Source organism: Apodemus sylvaticus, chromosome 22 (assembly GCF_947179515.1).
Source record: "Apodemus sylvaticus chromosome 22, mApoSyl1.1, whole genome shotgun sequence".
Taxonomy (NCBI): domain Eukaryota; kingdom Metazoa; phylum Chordata; class Mammalia; order Rodentia; family Muridae; genus Apodemus; species Apodemus sylvaticus.
In genome coordinates this window covers 39,745,228-39,764,272 of record NC_067493.1, presented here as the reverse complement: position 1 = coordinate 39,764,272, position 19,045 = coordinate 39,745,228, and the positions used below count along the sequence as shown (strand labels likewise).

Here is a 19,045-nt window from a genome sequence, read left to right as displayed (position 1 = left end):
TGGGGATCTCAGCCTGTTAGTCCTGTAGCTTTGGCCTATGCTGAGGCAGTAAATTGTGGGAGCATGTGTTAGGGCCAAAGCCTTTGTTTAGTTACCAGGAAGCAAAAAGGAAGGGCTGGTCCCTCTGCAGGGGCATGTCCCTAGTGACCCTACCACCTACGAGGTCTCTCTTGAAGGTCCCAGTCCCCCTCTGCAGCAGCACTCTAGCAACCAAGTGCTTTATGTATAGGTCTGCTGCAGTGGGGTCGCCATCCATGGGAGCTGTGTTTCCAGCATAGGCACGGCCGTGGAGTGCCTTCCTGTTTCCAGCAATAGTGTCAGCTGATGGATTGGACAGGAGTTATCGGACCTCTGCCTATCAGGGGTAAAATACAGCCAGAAAGGGCTAGAATCTTTAGGGGACAGACCCTGGATTACAGACAGACCCTGGGCTTCGGGGCCCCGCTACCTATAGAACGTGAGTAGAGTGGCATCCGCAAACTCCCATCCCCGCCTCTGGAGGCAGCAAAGGTGAAGGCGCACAACGCAGCCTGTCAACTGTCACAGGGCAGCTAAAAGCCAGTGGAGGAGCACAGAGGTTGATGGGTGTCAGCAGAGGCTCACAGTACAAGTCCACATTAGAAATTACATTCCAGCCTTTGTAACCCTACCAGCTACTGCGATACACAGAATTCATTCCTGAAGCAAGTGCTGTAACATTTGAAGTTCATCATCACCTTTGGTATATGTAAAGGGCATGGTCTAAAATTAATTTTTATAGCAAAAGATCTTTCAACAAAAGAATTCTTGCTTTGCCCTCAAATTAACCTTTATTATATTCAAAGGGAGATGATGGGAGAAGATGGTCGAGGGCCTGTGTGCACAGTGCTGTGGAGCTGTCCCAGCTCAGGTGTGGGCCTTAGGAGGCCTCTGACCTCCTGCTGGAGCAGTGTCTTCCTAAAAGACAGGAAGAGGCAGACAGCTGCCATGGCGGCTCTCAGCTGAGCCCGAGCTGCTCCTCCCCGGCCAGCTCCTTCAGTCCTGCATCAGACACTCCCTCCTTCCGCACTGTCGTCTCAGTGAGCCGACAGGTCCGAGGCCGGTGCTAATTTCAGTCACTGATCCTCGGCGTCCCCGAATGGAGGGGTGTGCGGCCGAGGTCATGCTGCACATTTGGACAGAGTGATGCACACCTGCTAGCTAAGGGTTTAGGGAATTTTTTTTCTTTTGTTTTTTGTTTTTCAAAACAGGGGTTTTTTCTGTGTAGCCCTGGCTATACTAAAACTCCCTCTGTAGAGCAGACTGGCCTCAAACTCAGCGATTTGCCTGCCTCTGCCTCCCTGGTATTAGGATCCAAAGCGCCCACCACCAATGCCGGGCCCACTAACTGTAGGTCTTAGCATGGCATGGAGAGCACCTCACACACGTCAGCAGCTCACTTGGCTGCATGCCCTCCTGCTTTCCTCTGGCTCCACACACTGCCCTTCCTTCCTACGTTGCAAAAGAATGCAGGCCAGCAATGCTGTAGGGTAGCGGTGCTCCGCGTGGAAGGAGAGCCTTAGTGATGATGCCCCGGCCCTCAGCTAAGCCACCTCTGCCTTGACCTGTCTGAACAAGCAGCTCGCCTTCCAGGGAATGCTGAGCCTCAGTGCCCTTCAAACACCAGGGTCCAGACCCTTCCACTGCCTTTCTTCCCTAGCTCTTCCTTTTCATTTTGTTTTTATTTAATTATTTGTGTGCAGGAGCGTTGGCATGCCTGCGCATCACGTGCGTGCTCGGTGCCTGCGGAGGCCGGAAGAGAACCGGAGGTACACATGCTTGGAAGATGCTAGGTGGCTAGGAGAAATTGAACGCCGGGCCTCTGGAAGAGCAGTCGGTGCTCTTAACCACTGAGCCATCTCTCCAGCCCACCCCACTTCCTGTTAGTGAAAGGTCAAAAATCAGGCTCTGAGCCTGATGCCCTATTTAGAGTGCAGTGTGGTAGACAAGGCATAACAGTGCACACCTGTGACCTCGAGAGGTCCAGGTTACCCATAGCTAAGCAAGTTCCCAACACTCAAACAGCACAAGAGAATGGGTAAAGCAAGCGCACGCGTGCGTGATGGCAGCATAGCCAGCATGAGCGGACACGGTGAGTCATGTTCACTAGAGCCACAGGTCCACTGTCGTCAGCAGGATGCCCTGGTTCTGTCCTGAAGGCAGGAAGGGATCCATCCAGAGGAATGGCTCCTTGCCGGGTCACTCCTGCTGCAGAGCTCTGGGTCTGGCATAGCACTGAAGGGAGTGGTGAAAGGCGGGCGCTCAGTGTGCTCAGGGTTACTCATTTGAGGTGACCTTGGAAAATGAGAAGATAAGCGCTACAGTTCCTTCAACAACTGGGAAAACAGCTGGAAGGCAAAGAGGGTGAGGATGGCGCCAGATGCCAAGCCTCCCAGCCTGGGTTTGATCTCTGAAACCCTCATTTGGAAGAGAGAACAACCCCACAGTCTGTCTTCTGACCCTCATGTGTGAGCCTTGGCACACACACAAACAAGTGTGTACGTGCACACACAAAATAAATAACTATAAATGTTTTAAAAGTAGAAGATGAGAGGAAGCCAGGAGTAGTACACACACCTCTAACCGCAGCTCTCAGGAGTCAGAGGCCAGCCTGGTGTACACAGTTCCAGAACAGCCAGGCCAACAAGGGTGAGGCCCTGTCTCAAAAAAATAACAATAAAAGTATTTCATTCAAAAGAAAATAGCAGATCAGGAAGGGAAGGGAAAACGGCGAGGCAGAGGGTGTGTGGTAAGCAGGACAGGCGGGTCCTGGGCTTGTTAATAGAGGTGGCTTTGGAGACGTGGGGCTGTGAGCAGTGCTGGGGTGAAGCCAAGCCGCTCGTGGAGCTGTGTCCCCGCTTTCTGACAGCCAGCTCAGGGCCTGTAGCTCCGCTGTGGGGGGCTCAAAACCTTGGCTCGATCTTGGGCATAAACAGGGCTGCCTATAGGCAGGTGACGGTGCAGGCAGCAGGAACAGAGGGCCACCTCTGCTACATGGCCAGCTTGAATCCAGCCTGGGCTAAGGGGAACTTTCGTCTAAAAAAAAAACCACTTTAAAAATAAATATACTAAGAGATTGTAAAAGGCAAGGAAGATGCACTTCTCCATTCTCATGGCAAGAGGGTGACAGCTGACTCACTCTGAGGTGGGTGTTTTGTCATCGAGATGTGATGTTCAAAATGTGTGCAAAATGCAGTGATGGCTCTTCCAGTGCTTGGGAGAGAAACAGCAGAGTACAGCACAAGCAGACACCAGAGACCTCGCAGCCATGGCCAGGGCTGGGCCACAGCACTGACCAGGACAGTGGTGCTTGCTGGCTCTTAGCACAGCACAGTGTGTCAGAGGCCTGGGACAGTATTAAAGCCACAGGAGGGGTCACAGCACACTCCAGGCACCCTTGCTGAGAGACATGGCCATTGGGAAAGAGTCAGCCATGCGTGGAAGTGTAATGTGGAAGTGTGGCCTCTCTTCCGTGCCGTGCAGCTAGGAAAGAAGCCGCAGTCTGAAATGTCCGCATTATACTACAAGAGGAAAGCAGTGTCTGTCGGAGCGTGGCCAGAGGCTGGGGGAAGAGCTGGTCGGGGCAAAGAGAAGCAAGGGGGTAAGAAGGTGAGACAGACGGCTACGAGCGAGCGGAAAGGAGCAGAGCTGGAGAAAGGTTGCTCGCAGGAAGTCGTCAATTGATCTGTGGTTAGGCTGATCAAGCAGGAATGGCCTACAGACTTGTAAATGGATAATAAGGAGAAATGGACAGAGTCCCAAACTGACAGGAGGACGTATTTGACTGGTTCCTCAGCTGCTTAGGAAATCCAGTTTAGGAACTGGGATTTACATCGTAGAACCCTGTTCCCAGCTCCACCCTGTTTGACCCTGTGAATCCAGATGCAGGAACCAGGTAACTGCTCGCTCGTCCACCTTCTCAGCGGAGAGAAGCCACTGCCAGCCACAGTGACCCATCCCTAAGCCAGCAAGGACACCGTGCATATCCGTGTTCACAGACCAGTACTTCCTCAACGCTAGCAAACGGTAGTGCTCACAGCTTGTCCTGTGCTCTGTGGATCCAACCAACCCTAGGCCTTCTGACGGCCTGGCAGACAGACTCGGAGACCATGAGAGTCAAAGAACAAAGGAGGACTTTGACCTCCTAGATCTCCGTGGAAGGTGGAGGCACTGACTGTCAGAGTCCACACTGTGGCCTGGGCCTGTCGCTAGACCACCACACTGAAGCAGTTCAGGGAGACTGGAGAGTTCTCGAGTGAAACTTGCTCAGCCCACTGGACACTGCAATGAGAAAGAACAAATTACACCCGTTAGTTCAGTTTAGATCAGCATCTAAATGCATAAGCCAGAACCAGAAAACAATTTGTGCCTGAGACTGCTTAGGATGTAGAAAACCCTGCTGGGCTGGGAGATGGCTGTCAGTTAAGTACTGCCACACGAGCAGGAAGACCTGAACTCTGTCTACAGGATGTATGTAAGAAGCCAGACAGATGGCACGGGCTCCTACCAGTAGCAGGGAAATGGATAGGCAGGCCCCTGGAACTCCGCAGGCAGAGTTCTGAGTTTGAGGCCAGCCAGGGCTCCACAGTGACGCCCTGTCAAACAAAACAAAATGGATAGCAACTGAAGAATGTGTATACCCACCCATAAGAGTACAGAAGAGATGCCACCAAGGGAGGAAAATGTAATATAGTTGGTGTCATTAAAGTCAAATACCTGCTTCCAAGGATAAGTAAGAGACCAAGTGGTTAGTCTCCCTGTGAAAAAGGTGTCAACGAGGCCACTGATGGCACAGAGAAACACATTGGCAGGGTACACTTAGATGTTGCTGAACATTGGCAACCAAGAATAAGGGAAACGGCGGTGAGGCTCTGCTTTCGCTCAGTGTGAGTGGGTCCTCACACTTGGCAGCCCATTTCCATAGCTGCAGGCACAGCTACAGTTCCTTTTTCGTTTGTTTTTTGGATTTGGTTTTTTCAAGACAGGGTTTCTCTATATAGCCCTGGCTGTCCTGGAACTCACTCCGTAGACCAGGCTGGCCCTGAACTCAGAAATCTGCCTGCCTCTGCCTCCCAGAGTGCTGGGATTACAGGTGTGCGCCACCACTGCCTGGCACAGCCACAGTTTCTTAAAGTTACAGGTATGCCTGCCAGGCTTTATAGCTGCTCTTCTCCCCAGTGCGCTGGGGACGTTGGGTCAAGAAGTAAGATATGAGGTCACCAAGACTGTGACCAGCACAGGGCAATGCTGGTGTCAGTCTTTCAGGAGACTCAGAACACTGCAGAGCCCCACACAGTGGTGTGGGGTTGGTTCCTACAGAGCAGAAGTCGTGATTGGCTTAGGCTAGAAAGTGGCAGAGGGAATGTTCCAGAACAGCAGGCTGCAGTGTTGCTTTGGCAACTCAGCAACAGCACAGAGGCCAAGCTGCAAAGTGCACCTCAGCAGCTTCAGGAGTGAGCAGACGCTTGACTCCTTCCCCTGTGAGGTCAGGCTGTTAGAGACGGCTCAGCAGGCTCAGCAAGTAACGCGCTTTGTTATGCAAGCCTGGCAGCCTGGGATTGATCCCTGGGACTCAGGAAAGGGTGGAAGAATGGGAAGGCCATCCACTGTCGTCCACAGCCTAGGCCATCCTGGGTTGTCTCCTCTGAAAGCCACTCATCTGTGCACAGACACCCAGCCCAGGATTTGAACCTTTTCCACTTAGATCCGTGTCTCCTTGCGAGAGTACACCAGGCTGCCTGCCACCCATAGCTCCAACCTAGGGACACTGCCTTCCAGGAGCTAAGTCTCAGTCACAAGCTGTTGTCCTTCTGGAATTTGGTTATAACTGAAGCTGTGTTGGACTCCCGAGGCAACTGTGCTCCTCCGCCCGGCAGTCTGCTCTGCCCTGGGTAATGCACAGAAAGCCAGCCTGACCTCACAAGGGCCTCTGCTGAGTCTGCTGCCTGTCTGGAACTCACTGGCCGCTGCTTGTGGGCGCATCTGTGAGTCTCCATGCTGCAGACCCCACATAGCCTCTCAGTAGGCAGGAACATTCTGCGTCACGTCACCAAAGAAATGCAGGGGAATCCCACAGCCTAATACAAGACAGTGCAACCCAGTGTAACAGTTGATTCAGCCATGTCGGTCAGTGGCTGTGTGGACAGGCTTCAGTGGGTCCTTCCAGGAGGATAGAAGGCTGGGCCAGTTGGGAAGGGCCTCTGATTCCTCTGGAAACCCAAATACCATAGGGCTGAGGGTGCATGGTGGTCATGGGAGAGAAATAGCTGACAGTATTAACCAGTGTGGACACACTGTGAAAGATAGAGCTGAGGAGGAAAGCGGCCTGGTGGTGCCCTGCAGTCCAGGAGGGAGGAAAGAGCCCCAGGAGTCAGGGATAAATCTGCAGAGCATCTTGAGACAGACATAGGGGGAGGTGGCGTGCAGGCTGGCAGTGGACCGGCCTGTGTGCCAGGCGCACTCTTGAGAGTGTGTGAGGCATTCACCAAGTATGCATCCTCCAGTCTGCCCACTGTGTGTTCATTGGCATGGTAGAAACTGCTAGGCAATGCCAGAGCCTTTGGAAGGAGTGGAATGGGGCCGGATGGACTTGGGAGCCCTGTCCGGCAGTGTGAGCGGGGCAGTGGGCCGAGCTGAGCTGCTACTGCGGCTGTCAGACACTCGGAGAGCAGAGCCCAGGGCCTCCTGTGTTTTCAGCAGAGGAAGCTGATGTCCAAGGATCGGGTTGATATCTGCTATTGTTTGGCATGAATGAGAAAGCAGTATAGACGTTCCTAGAGGCTTTTCTTTGGTGGTTATCTTGGTATTTTCCATGCAAATAGATTGTTCTTGTACATTAAATGCCAGACACTGCCCTAGGACTAAGCTTTCCTGTATGGGGCTGGCTTCTGGATGGTTGTTTAACGCCCAGTGTTCTGTGGATGCGCAGGTGCCATTGACCGAGGATTACAGCTGTCTAAGGCATGCGTAAGGCTAAAGATGTTCTCAGCCTAGTACTTGCTTCGCCTGAGTGATGCATTCAGTTTGCCTATACCACACAAACCAATCACAGTTGTGCATCCTGTAATCCCAGAACCTGGGGGCTGCAAGAAGATGACCAGGAGTTTACGGTCATCCTCAGCCCCATAGTTAATTCAAAGCCATCTTAGAATATATGTCTCCAAAAGAAAAAAGGTCACGTGTGTGGAGGGGCCCCTTGATACAAATTGAGACTGCCCTCCGTGTACCCTGACAAGAGCACTTCTCTTTCAGAAGTCCCCATGAGAAGAAGAAGAAACGGCGCTCACGGTCTCGCACCAAGGCCAAGGCCAGGTCGCAGTCCACATCCCCGAGTAAACAGACAGCACAGCGTCCCTCGACCCACTCAGCCAACTCGGCCAGCATCTCTCCTGTGGAGAGCCGAGGTTCCTCCCAGGAACGCTCCAGGTAACCGTGACTTCAGGAAAGAAAGAGCAAAGGGAGGGCAGTGCGTCCTGGACAGCACCCAGTGTGAGGGCATCCAGCAGTCCCCACCACTGCGTGTCCTGACGTCAGACAGCGTGTGGGCAACTCCCGAAGCCGTGCTGTACTGGGAAAAGAGCTCCTGCGGTGCCATGCAGGGCTTAGAGGGTCTGTGGTAAACAGGACCTGTTGGGATTGCCTTGAAGTCTGGGAATCTTGGGTGGTCCATGGTTGCTCTGTGAGAAACACAGCTCACCTAAGGGTCAGCCTCCAAGAGGCCCCATCCTAGAGGGAGTTGGAAAGTCCCACCCACTAGGACCTGGGTGCTATCCACATCCACAGAAGCCTTCCATGGGAACCAGAGCCACTGAGGCTGTTATGGTCCTGGTGGCCTTGCTGTGGCGGCCTCCTTCCGTAGCCTCCTCTTCGTGAGCCTTTATATAAGCTGCTGTTAGTGTGAACCACTTCAGTGTGTGGGCACGTGAAGAAGCTGTACTCTATAGGACATGGGAACTGCTCTAAAGATTCTGGGGGTGTCTGACCCTCCGTTCTTCCTTCTGCATTAGGGGGGTTTCTCAGGAAAAAGATGGCCAGATCTCCTCAGCAATCGTCTCCTCTGTGCAGAGCAAAATAACTCAGGTAAGATGGGGGTACTCCCCCTTCCTTTCCACCTTTTATAACACCATTTTCCCCTTCTGATAGTTTTCCTTCTCACCCCTTGCTTCACAAGTACTCACCCAGTCAAAATCTTGGGCTGGTCACAGCCAAGCACTAGGTCAGAGCCTAGCAGGAAGGGGAAGAAATCACCTCCTGGGAGCCTCAGCTTCCAAAGAAGCTCCTGTCCTTGTTGTGGAGTCTTCACTCTGGACACAACCTAGCCTCTGCTCGGACCCTCAGGGCACGTGGGCTCACAGCCCTGGGAGCTTGGCCTGGGAAGGGTTCACAGCTGCATAATTACTCAGCTGCTGGAAGCTCTCCCTCCTGTCCTCACCGCGGCCCTTTACAAATCGGTCTGCAGAAGGCTCAGGTTTCCTTCCTGTCTCCCCACACAGGATCTCATGGCCAAAGTAAGAGCAATGCTCGCAGCTTCAAAAAACCTGCAAACCAGCGCTTCCTGAGACGGCAGCCACGGAGCAGCCCCGGGCGAGCAGCGCGGCTGTGGCCCTGGCTATGGCCACAGGTGCTGGGCTAGTGCTGAGAGCAGCCCCGGGCCAGCCGTCCGAGCTGAGCTGCAGGCTCTGCGCGACCCACATGCAGCTATCCAGGTTCTCGCCCGACTCCCTGGGTCAGTCGGTGGCTTTTGTAAATTTTTGGTGACATTTTCTGTTTCAGATTTTTGACCAGCAGTCTCTTACCTGTATATATGTAAATATATCATGTTTCTGTGAAAATGTATTATCAAATAAAACGGAAGGAACACCTTTTCTAGCTAGCAGCCTGGGGCTCTCCTTTTAGTGTGTATGTCATATAATGTGTTGGGGCGGGGGGGGGGGGGGCGGGGGGGCTTCCCTCCTGCAGTGCCTTCTCCCTGCCTGCGGAAGGGGCCAGCTCTGGGATGTCCCACCTGTGCCCCTGAGAGGCTCTTGACTGCCCCATGAAGACGCAGGTTGTGTGTCCCTCCCTTCAGGATGCCTTTACTCTTGGAAGTACTCACATGCTAAGCACGCAGCGTCCAGACACCAGAGATGAAGGCCTGCTGGCCTAGGCTGAGACCGGAGCCCGGTTCCACCCTGACCTGGGGCTTGCTCAGGGCTGTTCTGTGCCGCTCACACTTCCCTGGCACCTTCTGCCACATGCCCGACCAGAAATGGGCTCCTTTGTCCATGCAGTGGTCCTCACTGTGGGCCTGGGGCTTTCCTCCAGAGGCTGGTGTGGGCAGGGCAGGGCAGGTGACAGGTGACGGGACAGGAAAACGGGTGTCCATGAGAGATGCCACCAACAACAGAGAAGACAGTACACCCTGCCTTGGAGGCAAAGGCTGGGCTCCTCCATCCTCTGCCCGAGGTGTCTAGGCGTCCTCCGCAGGCTGGGAGCAGGCTCTGTGCCCTTCCATCGGTGTGCCAGCTGAGGTCATCCCAGACCTCCGCCTCCCCATCCCCAGTGGCTGCAGCCACAAACGGTGACTTAAAGACGTGTGCACTGAAGATGTCCGCAGAGGGCTCCCTGACACTGAGTGTGCCTGAGTCTCAGGAAGGAAATATCACAGGCATACACACATACCCCTCAGTGCCTGCGGGACCGCGGGGGTACAGGGTGAGTCTAGAAGAAAGAGTGCTGACCAAGGGTGACAAACACTGCCACACTCACGATTCCAGACCCTTACAGGGAGTCACACCAATGAAAGGGGCTTGTTTGTTGGGAGTTGACAGAATCTCACTGCCTGGCCTTGAACTCACAGAGATCTTCTGCTTCTGCCTCCCAACTGGGATTAAATGTGCCTGTCAGCACCTGTCCACTTTATGGGTGTAGAATTTTTTTTCCTACATTTATGTTGTGTTTGGCCTCTAACTCACTATGTGTAAGCAAGGAGGACTTTGAACTCCTGATCCTCCTGCTTCCACATCCCAAGTTGCCAAATGTGCACCACCTTGCCAGGCTGAAAGGGGCTCCTTTTAATCTCTTATTTTTGAGTGATGAATAAAAAGAAGCGGCCACTCTGTCCTAGAGAGGTCCAGAGCAGCCAAGGCGGCATAGCTAGAGCCTGTCTCAGAAGTGTGGACAGGGCTCCGGAGAGGTGGCTCGGTGGCTCAGAGCAGTGAAGGACCCAGGTTCAATTTCCATCACCCATGCAGCCACTCCCAGCTGTTAGGGAATTCCACGCCTCCTCTGGCCTCAGTGGGCACCAGGCACATACACGGGACATACACACAGACAAAACACACACAAAAAGGAAAAATAATTGTATTTAAAAAAAAAAAACAACAACAACCTGCTTGTATTTATGTTGCTCTTACATGATCTGCTTACTGGCTGTTTTATTACCAATTCATGCTCTATATACTGTGCCAGGGTCGGGTGCTGTACCAATGAGGCAGGACCACTGCTCGGTGCCGCCTGTGGTCATCTGTGTCTTGTTTTTGGTGTTCCCACGCAGTTCCTTTTCTCTGCTGTGTCATTTTTCCACTGTAAACCAGGATTAATAATGTCAGTGGGAAGGAGTCACTTGGGACAATGCCAGCCTCTCTCTGATACGAATGTGCCTGTTCTGTCATGGGAGGGAGGGAACGGTGGGAGGTAATAACTCGTGCTCTCCTTTTGGAATTCTGTGTGCAATTCTGTCAGCTCCTGACTGAATGAAGAACTTCACACTATCTTTGTTTTGAGATGTCCAAGACCTGGGGCGGTACCACACGGGGACAGATTCAAGAACTCAGCCACTCGGGAGCATGGGGGTTGTGTTTGGAGGACCCCAAGTGGCTTCTACCTAGAGACAAAGCTACCTCCTGCACACCCTCCTTTGTGACCTCCTTGTGTGTAAAGAGCTGATCCAGGCTCTGTCTGTCTGTAGGGAGCTGATCCAGGCTCTGTCTGTCAGTAGGGAGCTGATTCAGGCTCTGTCTGTCTGTAGGGAGCTGATTCAGGCCCTGTCTGTCAGTAGGGAGCTGATTCAGGCTCTGTCTGTCTGTAGGGAGCTGATTCAGGCTCTGTCTGTCTGTAGGGAGCTGATCTAGGCTCTCATGGCTACAGGCTGCTGCCTAGTCCTGTGGTGTGTATCCCTGTGGCTTTTCCTCCTCCCCCCTCCTCCAGAGAGACATACACATCAGTGGCCCTGCTGGCCCCCGACAGCCAGCGCTCTTCACCCTTTTCAGTGGTTTGGGTTGAGGGAACAGCTTTCAGTGGGTGTAGTCAGCACCACCATGGGTCCAGTGGGGACATTCAACCCCAAAAGATTATTACCCAAGAGGTGCTGTGACCCAAGGAAGTACAGGAGGTTAGGTACAGATACTCAGGGTTCACTGTACCCATAGTACAAGGACTGGTGATTACACACGTGTCCCGGCCCTCCACAGGATCACAGAGTCTGTCATGGGCGCCCCAGTGTCCACTGAGGTACAGTCATCTTAGGCTGTGCAAAGGTCCCCTGAAGGACAGCTTGCACCATCGTACTTCGGTGGCATGGAAAGTTGCTTTAATTACAGGCTCATAAGCTGTTCAGCGAGCACACGTTAGGAAACCATGAACATCTGAAGCAGATTTGAAAAAGCGTTTTGGAGGGGGGGCTCCCTGCTCCCCCACATCTCAAGGCAGAACGGAAGCCTCTGGGTCCTGCCCAGGAAGGACATCACATAGCGACAAGGCCAGGATGAGCCCCTCCCAATCCAAAAGTAAATGCAAAGCAAGAGGAAAGGCCACCATGTATGGCCTGTGACCCGGGGGCTTCTGAGGGTGCCTCTGATGTCTACATACAAACCTCAAGCTCCTAGGACAACATAGCACCTGGCAGCCAAGGAAGGCCTCAGTGTGTCTGGAGGAGGCCTTACCCTCCTGGCCACAGCCTCTGCTCAGCGTTACTGTCACTTGCCCGGAGCGTCCTTCCCACAGAGATGCCTCAAGGGAGAGGGATGAAAAACACAGCAGCCCCAGATATGTGCACGCCTCAGCCCCAAGGGGACAGTGAGGGGACGGCGTGCAGTATAAAGTCCATCGACCACTGAAGCCTTTGAGAAGGCTGAAGAGACAGGAGACGGGGGCGGGGTGGGTGGGGGACGGACAGATGACCCAGGCAGAGAGGTGCGAGGGGAACAGAGAAGCAGTAGGGTAGGGCTTGAGGTAGCGAGTCAGTAAAAGCTATGAGTCAGTAAAAGCTAGCGTTCTGCTGAAGAGAGATGAATGAGGGAGAGAGAAGGACCAGCTTGGAGCCCCCGGGAGCGTCGATACCCAGTGCCCAGACTGTGGCCCCTGAGTCCGTTTTCCAGTGACAGGACTCCTGGGAGAACTGGCTAGCACCAAGGGCCAGAAAGGGCCTGGTGGAAGCAAAGCTCAGAAATGCCCCCAAATGACTGACATCCCGGGTAGGCGGGGCTTACCAGAGGAGCCAATAATGGAAGAGCTCTCACAACAGGAGCAACATAATTAACGTCGTCGTCGCAATAGATTGCAGCGTGTGAATCAATATCCGTGAATCCATGCTGATGCCCATAACAGACAGCGAAGTAAATGGGAAAGAGACAAATGGGGAGCAGTCATCCCTCACGGGGACACCTACTGTCCTCAGGCCAGCTCACAGCCAGAGGGCAGATGGCCCTCAAGCCCGGTCACATTTCACTTAAGAGGCTTCTTCCTCTTAAGTGATTCTTCTTCATTTGTCAGCATCACTGAGCGTGTTTAAGACAGCTACGACATCACTGTGCCACAGACTCACGGGACCACTTGGGAAATGCCTCCCCCCCCCTGCCCCCGACTCATGTGGGGGGGTGGGGCTGCCCTGTCATGGGGAGTTTGCAACAACTCCTTCCTGAGGGATGAACCCAGCTGAATAGCAACACACAGCAAAGAGACATAAACACTGACCAGGTGCTCAAGGCCACCACCTTCCAAGGTAAGTCACAGATTCTCTCCCCAACCCTCCCTAAGACAGGTGTCCTGGCTGGTTTTGTGTGTCAACTTGACACAGGCTGGAGTTATCACAGAGAAAGGAGTTTCAGTTGGGGAAGTGCCTCCATGAGATCCAGCTGTGGGGCATTTTCTCAATTAGTGATCAAGGTGGGAGGGCCCCTTGTGGGTGGTGCCATCTCTGGGCTGATAGTCCTGGGTTCTATAAGGAAGCAGGCTGAGCAAGCCAGGGGAAGCAAGACAGTGAGGAACATCCCTCCATGGCCTCTGCATCAGCTCCTGCTTCCTGACCTGCTTGAGTTCCTGTCCTGACTTCCATTAGTGATGAACTGCAATGTGGAAGTGTAAGCTCAATAAACCCTTTCCTCCCCAACTTGCTTCTTGGTCATGATGTTTGTGCAGGAATAGAAACCGTGACTAAGACAGCAGGGTTCCTCAGTGTAGCCCTGGCTGTCCTGGAACTCCCTCTGTAGACCAGGCTGGCCTCAAACTCAGAGATCCACCTGCCACTGTCTCCATAGTGCTGAGATTAAAGGTGTGCGCCGCCGCCGCCGCCGCCGCCGCCGCCGCCGCCGCCGCCGCCGCCGCCGCCGCCGCCACCGCCGCCGCCGCCACCGCCACCACCACCTGGCTAAGTCACAGATTCTTGCCTAATGGAATATAAATTTCGCCGTGACTTTTTTCTTGTTTTTACAAATTCATGGGCGTGGCAGTCCTCCTCAGAAAAGGTCCAGCCGTGGGCTGATGGTTAGAAAAATATGAGCCAAGTCCTAGCTAGCAACGTTGCATCAGATAGCCCCTTGTCCCAAATCGCGAACAGCCCGGAGGAGACAGTCACTAGACACCATGTCCTGCCTGGAGTAAATCTTTGGACTGACAATATTAGGAAGAACACAGCTGTTAGAACCACTGATTAAATCTTTTTGCTTTTGTTTTTGTTTTGTTTTGTTTTGTGACAAGGTCTCTCTCACATGATGAATCCAGGCTGGTCTAAAACTTGCTATGTGGCTGAGGCTGGCCTTGAACTCCTGACCCCACTTGCCTCAACCCTCTAAGTCCTGGGATTAGTCATATGCTACGATACCTACTCTTGATTAAATCTGATGGAAAGGGCCCTTAACTCCCCCATGAGTGGTGGCAGAATAAGTTGTTATGGTAGAAGTTGGTGACAAATCTCGGAACACACTATTCCGTCTCCACAATATTTCTATGACTCAAAATACCCTAAATTTAGAATCTTATTGTTTAAACACACACACACACACACACACATTCCTCACCTATCAAGCAGGATACGGAAGCACAACCCCATACCTGTCACCTAGAACCGACTGACCTACTTACAATCTAGGCCTGGAGAGTACTTCGGGAAAGATGGGGTCGCGTGGCTTCACGTGGCGTGGCTTCACGTGGCGTGGCTTCACGTGGTGTGGCTTCACGTGGTGTGGCTTCACGTGGCCTCCGTTGCACGGGAGCAAGGCAGGTGTGGCACTGTTGGCAGCATGCCTGGTAAGTGTCGTTCTGCCTCAAGGCTCCTGTGATTGGGTTTCAGAGCTCACTTCCAGAATGTCTTATGATTGATATTCTGTTATTTCCCCCACAAGAGATAGCAGCAACTCTAGGGACGGGACACTGGCAAAGGCAGGATTTAGACATTGGCTTTAATAAAGGCGGGAGGGAGGGCAAGATGTTTCCTTTCTTGTTATTGTTTGGAATTAAGAGTTCTAGAAGAACATATTAAGAGACATATAAATGTGATGACCACGGTTTCCGGTCAAGAGCTCTGTCTATCAGGTACTTGGGGGGTGGGGGTGGGGAATAAGGCACCAGACTTGCCCAATGGGTTAGAAGGCCTATAGTTTGCTTGCCAGGGGTGTCCGGGAAGCCTCTGAGAGATGGAGCTGAGGCCAGTGCTGGGACTGTGGAAGGATGGAGGGGGCAGAATGGGTCCCAGAATCAGAAATACAGGGTGGGGGAGGGGTGGGGACTTCCAGGGGCCCGTGGGTCTGAGACACTGCCAAGGAGATATGAAGAAAGCGAAGGGATACAGTGTAAACCCAGAGGACAGACACAACCCACATGGCACCCAAAGCCACAAGCGTACACAGCACATGGTTCCCGTAGACGGTGGAAAATCATTCCGCCTTTTAAGAGAAAATAGGAGGCTCTGACCCAGGCTGCAGCGTGGCTGCGCCTTGGTATGCTCCGTGAGACAAGCCAGTCAAGGAAGGAGGAGACCTGGAGGGTCTCAGTATTGTGAAGACACTGGAGCCCTCACGGCCATAGAAAGAGGACAGCTAGTGATTCCCCAGGGGCCTGGGAATCAACTTCAAATCCCTGGGCGAGGTGTTAAAAAAAACCAAACAAACAAAAAAAGAAACACCTTGCCTGGGGAGCTGGAGAGATGGCTCAGTGGGTAGGAGCAGCTGCTGCTTGTGCAAAGAACCTAGGCTGGATTTCCAGAACCTACAGGGTGGCTCACAACACCCATAGCTCTAGTTCCAGGGGGGTCTTCTGCTCATGGTCTCACACACACACACACACACACACACACACACACACACATACAATGAGTAAATAAATATAAATAAATCTTTGTTTTTAAAGTTGGATCATCGAGACACCTTGGCAAGCAAGGCCCTTCCACACAAGCCCAAGAAGCTGATTTAATCCCCAGAACTCACACTTTGGAAGGACAGAGACTCCCACAAGTTGTCGTTTTATCTACAGCTATGCAGGACTCCAGAGAGCAGCCAGGGCAGAGCGCTGGGAAGCAGAGGCGGCAACAGAGACAAATAAATGTGGGCTGGGATGGAGGGCGAGGGCGGAGCGGGGAGAAGGGGAGGAGCTAGGCAGCCCAGGCTGCCAGAAAGGCCAGGCTGGGAGAATTGTGAGATTCTGTGAAACCTTCGGCACCAAGGAAAGAGCCCAAGACACAAGGTCTGAGCTCTGCAAACTCAGGCACCAGGAAGCTGAAGTTCTGACACCCTACGAACTGCAGATGGTTCCTGCCACTCACTGCCACCGGAAACTGATCACAACAGCTCCCAAGTTTCAAGAAAGTGGTTAAAGCTTGAGGCACTAGAAAATCGAGATCTCTGGCATCTAAAGAAAGTCAGGAGCAATAGGCCACCCAGCTCTCAGGAGCCGTAAGTCTCTGGGTCTGCCAGCGAGCGAAGCCCCTAAGCTTTGGGTATGTTGGCACTCAGAGCTGCCAGCCCTAGGATGGGATATCATGGTTCCTGTCAAAGCGAAGAAGGAGTGGCCAAGTGGGTGCTAACAATGACATCACCAGGCCCCCCCGCCCACGTGTGCAATGTGAGATAGGCAAAAGGCGACATGGGGTTCACTTGAAGGCAGAGGCTGGCTACTAACCCCACCCACACTGTTCCCAGCACTAGACCTGGCGCTGGCAAGCTCTTAAGCCCAGTGACAGATATCTCTGCCCTCTGGGACTGGAGCCTCCAGGAGCCAGGCAGGGAACAGACCAGGCCCAAACAGATGGCAGAGCAGAGCGGGGAGGAGCTGCTTGGAGTGTGCAAGAGGCGATGGCAGGTGATGGCAAGTGAAGGAGTGAGCGGAGTCAGGGGCGAGGTTCCAGAGACGAGGCAAGCCTCTGCAGAGCGATCCAGGCATAGGCTTTCAGCGAATCAGAGGACAAGACCCACCCACCCCCAAACACACACAAAGCAGGTGCAAAGGTCCTGTGGCAAAAGTGCATCTGGAGGCCATCAGAAGAGGTCAGGGGCTCTACCGGATGGGGGGAAGCAGGTGGGAACAAGCAGGGTGACATCAGAACACGGCAAGATGCCGCGGGCTGGGACGAAGGGATTGGATTTGTCTTCCAAGCACATAAAGCACCTTTTGCAGGGTGTGATGTGGGCGGTGACATCTCAATCATCTTTGGAACGGATGGCCTGGCTCCGGTTCAGCAGTCTGCCTGTTGGAAGCCAGGGTGGAGGTGAAGACTGGGCTGGAGGTGCCTTGGGATTTGAATCAGAGGTTCTCAACCTTCCTAATTCTGGGACCCTAGACCTCTGCCTATAAAGAGCCAGCTCCAGGTCTAAATGGCACCACTACCCTGGGGTTGCTGTTTGAGGCCACATCATATCCTCTGCCTCCATGGTCACGTGGCCGAGTCTGTTATAAAATATAACGTGACAGCAGCAGGAGTACTCAGGGACCCGGCAGACCCATGCCAAGGTGTTCCCCTGAGAAATCACACCATGGGACAGACCTGGTGTAAGAGGGGGGGTTATTTGGAATGGAGGGGGTGGAGTGAGGATTTGGAGAGGGAGTAGAGGCAGAGAGAGAGAGAGAGAGAGAGAGAGAGAGAGAGAGAGGGCGGAGGACTTAGAAGGGAGAGGGAGAAGAGACAGAGAAAGGGACTGGGGTACTTCTCTTACATTCTGCCAGGTGATGACGGCCATGTGATGACCTAATCTGTTGCCAGGTCCCTGGGAAGAGTCTAGCGAAATTGTCTGTGAGTCAACAACCTCTCCTGCGGCTTCTCCCCTGTTCTTGTGTTTGCTTGTTTGGAGTTTTGTTAAAACGACTTTCAAAACTCTATAGCCAAGTTGGCCTGCAGCTCACCATCCCCCTGCCTCTGCCTCCCCAAATGCTGGGACTTCAAAGTCCCACTACCCTGTTCAGGCCTCCTCTGCTTTTAATCAAATCACTTGACGGTGGATTTGGGGGTCACCGGGACAATTCCCAGTGAGCGCACCTCAAGGCTTTTAACTCAGTTATAACTACAAGGACTCCCCCCATCCATGCCGGGCGTGGGAGAGCGCAGATAAAATCTCAGCACTCGGGGGCTGAGGCAGGACAAGGTTCTAAACAAACAAAAAGATTCCTGTCCAACTAAGAGTATATCTGAGGTGTCAAGTAGACATTTCCATAGTATAGGAGACCGGGGACAGACAGAAGATGGGGCCGTCCGAGCTTTGACGCTGATCTCAGAGTGCCTACAAATGCAGTGTGTCTCTCTCCTCAGCCAACAGGCGAGCATCGATCTTCTCAACAGGGACTGAGCTTTCTTCTACTGCAGCATGGTACTAATGTCAAGGCATTAATATTGTAAACCTGACAGGATCTGGGATCACCTAGGAAACGAGCCTCCCAGCACACCTGTGAGAGATTATCTAGATTAGGTTAGCTTCTGGGCGCGCCTTGAAGGGATTATCCAGATTAGGTTAATTGAGATAGGAAGACCCATTTTTAACTGTGGGCAGTGCTGTCCCAGGAGTTGATAGGGGAGTCTGTTCCACACAGCTAAACACCCCGAGATGTTACTGTCTTGTGATTGGGTGGCTGGGTACTCTCTCGGCCACAGGCCCTCTAGGGCTTTCTCATGTCAAGGTCCTAAACTCCAACACACACACACACACACACACACACACACACACAGAGAGAGAGAGAGAGAGAGAGAGAGAGAGAGATTGTGCTGGACCCATCTCCAGCTATCACTACAAACTCCTTCAGAACCCAATCTTCTCCACAAACCACCCAAACCCCACGAACAACAGGGTCGACCAGGATCGGCACCAGCTGGGAGTTGAGGGAGGGGACATGGCCTTCAAAGCAGGGAGACACCCACCCTCCCCTTTAGCGGCATCATCTGAACCTCAGTTTCCCTGTGCAAACAATAAACAGACTGTAATCCTAACGACACCGAGTGGCTAGAGAGACCCTGTGGGGAAGGAGCTGGCGACCCAGTCACTCCTCAAGGCGATGAGAGGCTAAACTGGGCCGGGACTGGGGGTGGGAGGGAGGGCGCTGGTTTCGAACTCCGCCTCCTGGCCCAGCCAGTTTCCAATCCATCACTCCACATTGTCCCCCTGCTGAGGGATTATTTTTCTCTGGACCTCAGTTTCTTTGTTTACAAATTGGGAACTATGGTTTCTACCTCTTCAGGGTTGTGAGTAAGAACATTTCATCTGTAAAGTGCTGAGCGGGTGCCAGATTCCAGCTAATGTTTGCTATTCATAGCTTCCCTTTCCGTCGCGGCTCAGGGAGATAGAACAGGTCCAGC

At 53.1% G+C, this 19,045-nt stretch overlaps 1 protein-coding gene and 1 long non-coding RNA gene across 11 annotated transcripts in view; one reads left to right on the top strand and one right to left on the bottom strand.

Moving 5' to 3' along the window:
* Nucleotides 1-8,893, top strand: part of Sfswap (splicing factor SWAP) — a 65,567-nt gene extending 56,674 nt beyond the window's left edge. For 6 of the 10 annotated variants that reach the window (XM_052168873.1, XM_052168870.1, XM_052168876.1 and 3 more), the window contains 3 exons: nucleotides 7,270-7,443; nucleotides 8,025-8,097; nucleotides 8,511-8,893. In XM_052168873.1, coding sequence (XP_052024833.1) covers nucleotides 7,270-7,443; nucleotides 8,025-8,097; nucleotides 8,511-8,576 — 313 coding nt within the window. In that variant the 3' untranslated portion in view covers nucleotides 8,577-8,893. Of the gene's footprint in view, nucleotides 1-1,721; nucleotides 1,788-7,269; nucleotides 7,444-8,024; nucleotides 8,098-8,510 lie in introns of all 10 variants that reach the window. The other 4 variants (XM_052168871.1, XM_052168874.1, XM_052168869.1 and 1 more) reach the window with 1 other exon arrangement.
* Nucleotides 8,894-10,382: 1,489 nt separating this feature from the next.
* Nucleotides 10,383-15,903, bottom strand: LOC127672680 (uncharacterized). Its single transcript, XR_007975000.1, has 4 exons — nucleotides 15,696-15,903; nucleotides 14,356-14,546; nucleotides 12,486-12,587; nucleotides 10,383-10,581 (listed from the first exon to the last, which is right to left on the bottom strand). It is a non-coding gene; the product is annotated as an uncharacterized LOC127672680 (long non-coding RNA).
* Nucleotides 15,904-19,045: the final 3,142 nt, after the last annotated feature.